Source organism: Balaenoptera acutorostrata, chromosome 12, assembly GCF_949987535.1.
Source record: "Balaenoptera acutorostrata chromosome 12, mBalAcu1.1, whole genome shotgun sequence".
In the NCBI taxonomy this organism is placed as follows: domain Eukaryota; kingdom Metazoa; phylum Chordata; class Mammalia; order Artiodactyla; family Balaenopteridae; genus Balaenoptera; species Balaenoptera acutorostrata.
In genome coordinates this window covers 66,155,483-66,161,382 of record NC_080075.1, presented here as the reverse complement: position 1 = coordinate 66,161,382, position 5,900 = coordinate 66,155,483, and the positions used below count along the sequence as shown (strand labels likewise).

General features: G+C 43.0%; 1 protein-coding gene across 1 annotated transcript; it reads left to right on the top strand.

The window, feature by feature from the left end:
- The first annotated feature begins 951 nt into the window (after nucleotides 1-951).
- Nucleotides 952-3,195, top strand: LOC103013955 (metal regulatory transcription factor 1-like). The gene is given in 5 exon segments (XM_057558623.1): nucleotides 952-1,615; nucleotides 1,618-2,043; nucleotides 2,046-2,199; nucleotides 2,201-2,348; nucleotides 2,350-3,195. Coding segments are annotated over 5 exon segments (2,148 nt in total). The 5' UTR covers nucleotides 952-1,041.
- The last annotated feature ends 2,705 nt before the right edge of the window (nucleotides 3,196-5,900 follow it).

The following is a 5,900-nucleotide window of genomic DNA, read 5'->3' as shown; positions in this document are numbered from 1 at the left end:
TCTGTGCTAAAATAACCTATGTAATTTTTTTTTTAAAGATTTATTTTTTTATTGATTAATTGATTGATTGATTGATTGCTATGTTGGGTCTTCGTTTCTGTGCTAGGGCTTTCTCTAGTTGTGGCAAGCGGGGGCCACTCTTCATCACGGTGCGCGGGTCTCTCACTATCGCGGCCTCTCTTGTTGCGGAGCACAGGCTCCAGACCCGCAGGCTCAGTAATTGTGGCTCACGGGCCCAGCTGCTCTGCGGCATGTGGGATCTTCCCAGACCAGGGCTCGAACCCGTGTCCCCTGCATTAGCAGGCAGATTCTCAACCACTGCGCCACCAGGGAAGCCCAACCTATGTAATTTTTAATAAACTATTTGTTTTTAAGTGGCTCAGATATCTACATTGCAGGAAATATTTAACATAAGGTTAAGATGAAAGGAAAAATGTATGGTAAATTTCAATAGATTAACAGCTGCTAGATGGTCTGGGAGATCATAGGCATCAGGGGTAAGGGTGGTTATCAGTTCTGCTATATGCATTATCCAAAGTCACAAACACAAGAGAATCATTTCCTCTTTTAAAAATAATCTTGGGCTTCCATCTTTGACAAACTTGTCACATATAAAGCTTGAATTGGAGTAATAAAAATCCTGTACCTTTTTGAGTTTAAATAACTCAGTTGGACCAACACTTCATGTCTAGAATGGCAGACTAAATTAAATTCAGTTCTAAGGGGAATGAAAAAACATTGCAAAGGTAATGGAAATAGACTACCCCATCAATACAAGCACAGGAAAGTCAAGAAGGTGAAATGGTGGAGAAAAGTCCTCTTGAAGGAAATGAAATTAGAAAAGAGATTCCTTTAGACTAATTGCCTATCTACTGTATGGTAAGTAATGTAAGCCATTTGAAATAAAATGCACTTAAAAAAAGAAAGCTTTGGTGCCGCTGGGGAGGGGAGAAGCTGCTGCCGCTGCCGCCGTTGCCGGGAGCCGCGGAGACAGGTCACTACCTTTCCATTTCTCACAATTGGGCTGAGCACGACTGAACCATGGGGGAGCACAGTCCAGACGACAGCATCAGCTACTTTGAGGTAGAGGAAGATGAGCTGACCCCCGATGACAAGATGCTCAGGTTTGTGGATAAGAACGGACTGGTGCCTTCCTCATCTGGAACTGTTTATGATAGGACAACTGTTCTTATCGAGCAGGATCCTGGCACTTTGGAAGACGAAGATGACGACGGACAGTGCAGAGAACACTTGCCTTTTCTAGTAGGGGTTGAAGAGGGCTTTCATCTAATAGATCAGGAAGCAATGTCCCAGGGTTATGTGCAACACATTATCTCACCAGATCAGATTCATTTAACAATAAACCCTGGTTCCACGCCCATGCCAAGAAATATCGAAGGTGCAACCCTCACACTGCAGTCAGAATGTCCAGAAACGAAACGTAAAGAAGTAAAGCGGTACCAGTGCACCTTTGAGGGCTGTCCCCGCACCTACAGCACAGCAGGCAACCTGCGCACCCACCAGAAGACCCAGCGGGGCGAGTACACCTTTGTCTGTAATCAGGAGGGCTGCAGCAAGGCCTTCCTCACCTCCTACAGCCTCAGGATCCACGTGCGGTGCACACGAAGGAGAAGCCGTTTGAGTGTGAAGTTCAGGGCTGTGAGAAGGCATTCAACACGCTGTACAGGCTGAAAGCACATCAGAGGCTTCACACAGGGAAGACGTTTAACTGTGAATCTGAAGGCTGCGGCAAGTGCTTCACCACGCTCAGTGATCTGAGGAAGCACATTCGAACCCATACAGGAGAAAGGCCATTTCGGTGTGATCATGATGGCTGTGGAAAAGTATTTGCAGCAAGCCACCACCTTAAAACTCATGTCCGTACACATACTGGTGAAAGACCCCTTTTCTGCCCCAGTAATGGCTGTGAGAAAACATTCAGCACTCAGTACAGTCTCGAAAGTCACATGGAAGGTCACGATAACAAAGGAAATTCATACAGTGCACTTCTAAATCACAATGGATCTGAGGATACAAATCACTCACTTTGAGGAATTTAAGCCTTCTGTCCACAGATTACGAATTTCAAGAAAATTCCAATACAGGCCAGAACACTTTCAGCACACTTTCACCAGCCATCATTTTTGAACCAGTGTTCCAGAATTCAGATGATCCAGCAGTTCAGGAAGATCCTCAACAGACAGCCTGGCATCTCTGAGCCACCCCAGCCTCTACTACCAGCCTCAGCACCGTCTGCTCCTCTGCCTGCTCCCTCCCTAGGAACTGGTTCCCAGTAAGCTGCATTTCGCAACCCCCCTGCTCTCTTACAACCTCCGGAAGTGCCTGTCCCCCCACAGCACACAGTTTGCTGCTAATCATCAAGAGTTTCTTCCGCACCCCCAGGCACCGCAGCCCATCGTACCGGGACTTTCTGTTGTCGCGGGGGCTTTGGCGTCGGCAGCGGCAGTGGCGTCAGCCATGGCAGCACCGCCTCAACCACAGGGTACTACTGAGCCCCTGCCGGCCATGGTCCAGACTCTGCCCCTGGATGCCAACTCCGTCCTAACTAGTAATCCCACTATAACCATCACCCCAACTCCCAGCACGGCTCTCCTGCAGCCCAGCCTCGTCATGGGAGAACAGAACTTACAGTGGATACTGAATGGTGACACCAGCTCACCCCACACCCGAGAACAAATTCAGCAAGCATCTCAAGTTGAGGAGGTGTTTTTTACCACTGCAGTACCAGTAGCCAGTAGCACAGGGAGCGCTGTACAGCAGATTGGCCTCGGCGTCCCTGTGATCATCATCAAACAAGAGGAGGCCTGTCAGTGTCAGTGTGCGTGCCGGGACTCCGCCAAGGAGAGGGCGGCCAGCAGGAGGAAGGGCTGTCCTTCCCCTCCCGCTCCAGCGCTGAGCGCCCAGCCTCCCGATGAGCCCAGCCTGAAGCTACCACCGCAGACTTTTTCCCCGCCCCCGATCCCCCTGTCGTCCTCCTCCACCGCATCCTCTTCCTGTGAGCAAAGCAGACAAGCAGTGACTCCTTCAGACCCTCAGACAGAAACGTTACGTGCCATGGATACGTCAGAGTTTCTGTCCCTCCAGAACCTGGACACGCCGTCCAATCTGATTCCCACTGAAGCACTAGTGCAGGAGGAGGAGGAGATGGGCCTGACCAGCAGCTTCTCCAAGTGAAAGGCCTGGATGTGCTCACCTCCAGGAACAGAGGCCGAACAGGAGGCAGAAGGTGTGATGCCTACCATCGTGGGGTCAGCAGTTTGAAGGAGGAAGAAATCTACTGTTTGAAATCCTCACCTTTCAGACATATTTTCTTTATTCATATCCCAGGAGCATCCATTTTTAAGGAACTGATCTTTGGAGAAAAACAAACAAAAACAAAACAAAACAACAAAAAAAGCTAAGTTATAAATGAACTGTTTGGCTTCACTGTATGTCACTTTTGCTTATTGTCATGTGAACTTGGAAATTAAGGTTACTCGTATGCATAAAAATTCTAAATGAAAAAAGAAAAGAAAGCTTCAGCAATGCTTTCACAGTGGACTTCAACAAATCTCAACATTTCTCCATTTTTAATTTTTAGGCTGTTTAATCTGGTATTGATTATCATTGCTACCAACAAAATTTATCTTGGTTGCATTTTAAAATATCAAGCCAAACGTTGGTAAATCAAAGTGGCATAGGAAAAGTAGGAAAATGATAGTAGAAAAGACAATGGTGATTCATATTTTGACATTTTTTAGTGAGTTTGATAGACTGTATTGATACTGGGTTTAATAGAATTAAGCATGGGCAAACCACATTTTAGAGGTAACACAAATTTGTATCTCCTCAGGCCAGAGGCCATAGACTCACTTTAGGTCAAAGGATAATGATTGCTAGCAGCATTCATTCTTGTTCAAATACAATAGGTAAAAGCAGTTTTTCCATCTTGTTGGCTTATTTGCTCAACAATACATCAACTGGAAAAATAAGTGTAGAATAATTAACTGAATGTAACACAGGGGTACACTTAGCCTATGAGGAGCCAAACTATGCTAAAGGAAACATCATTGGTCAGAATAGTGCTCTTAAGTGAGGTGGGTTGACAGATAAATTGACATATCACTAAATATACTACCTAAAGCAATTTACAGATTCAATACAATCCCTATCAAATTACAAATGGCATTTTTCACAGAACTAGAACAAAAAATTTTACAATGTGTATGGAAACACAAAAGACTGCAAATAGCCAAAGCAATCTTGAGAAAGAAAAACGGAGCTGGAGGAATCAGGCTCCCCAAATTCAGACTATACTACAAAGCTACAGTAATCAAGACAGTATGGTACTGGCACAAAAAACAGAAGTATAGATCAATGGAACAGCATAGAAAGCCCAGAGACGAACCCATGCAGCTATGGTCACCTAATCTATGACAAAGGAGGCAAGAATATACAATGGAGAAAACACAGTCTCTTCAATAAGTGGTGCTGGGAAAACTGGACAGCTACATGTAAAAGATTGAAATTAGAACACTCCCTAACACCATACACAAAAATAAGCTCAAAATGGATGAAAGACCTAAATGTAAGGCCAGATACTATAAAACTTTTAGAGGAAAACATAGGCAGAACACTCTTTGACATAAATCACAGCAAGATCTTTTTCGACCCACCTCCTAGAGTAATGATAATTAAAACAAAAATAAACAAATGGTATCTAATTAAACTTAAAAGCTTTTGCACAGCAAAGGAAACTATAAACAAGATGACAACCCTCAGAATGGGAGAAAATATTTGAAACAAAGCAACTGACAAAGGATTAATCTTCAAAATATACAAATAGCTCATGCTGCTCAATATCAAAAAAACAAACAACCCAATCCAAAAAAGGGTGGAAGCCCTAAATAGACATTTCTCCAAAGAAGACATACAAGTGGCCAACAAACACATGAAAAGATGCTCAATATCAGTAATTATTAGAGAAATGCAAATCAAAACTACAATGAGGTATCACCTCACACCAGTCAGAATGGCCATCATCAAAAAACCTGCAAACAATAAATGCTGGAGAGGATGTGGAGAAAAGGGAACCCTCATGCATTGTTGGTGGGAATGTAAATTGATACAGCCACTATGGAGAACAGTATAGAGGTTCCTTACAAAACTAATAATAGAACAATCCCATTACTGGGCATATACCCAGAGAAAAGCATAATTCAAAAAGACACATGCACCCCAATGTTCACTGCAACAATATTTACAATAGCCAGGACATGGAAGCAACCTAAATGTCCATCAACAGAGGAATGGATAAAGAAGATGCAGTACATATATACAATGGAATATTACTCAGCCATAAAAAGGAACAAAACTGTCATACAGAGTGAAGTAAGTCAGAAAGAGAAAAACAAATATCGTATATTAACACATATATGTAGAATCTAGACAAATGGTATAGATGATCTTATTTGCAAAGCAGAAATAGACACAGACATAGAAAACAAATGTATGCATACCAAGGGGGAAAGGGGAGGGGTGGGAGGAATTGAGAGATCGGGATTGACATATATACACTATTGATACTATGTATAAAATATAACAGGTAACTAATGAGAACCTACTGTATAGCACAGGGAATTCTATTCAATGCTCTGTGGTGACCTAAATGGGAAGGAAATCCAAAAAAGAGGGGATATGTATATGTATAACTGATTCATTTTGCTGTACAGTAGAAACTAACACAACATTGTAAAGCAACTATACTCCAATAAAAACTAATTTAAAAATTAGGAAGATATATGAAGTGATTTATTTATATCAAAGTTAGTGGAACAGAGAAAAACACAATTTAAAATGAAATAATCAGGGACTTCCCTGGCAGTCCAGTAGTTAAGACT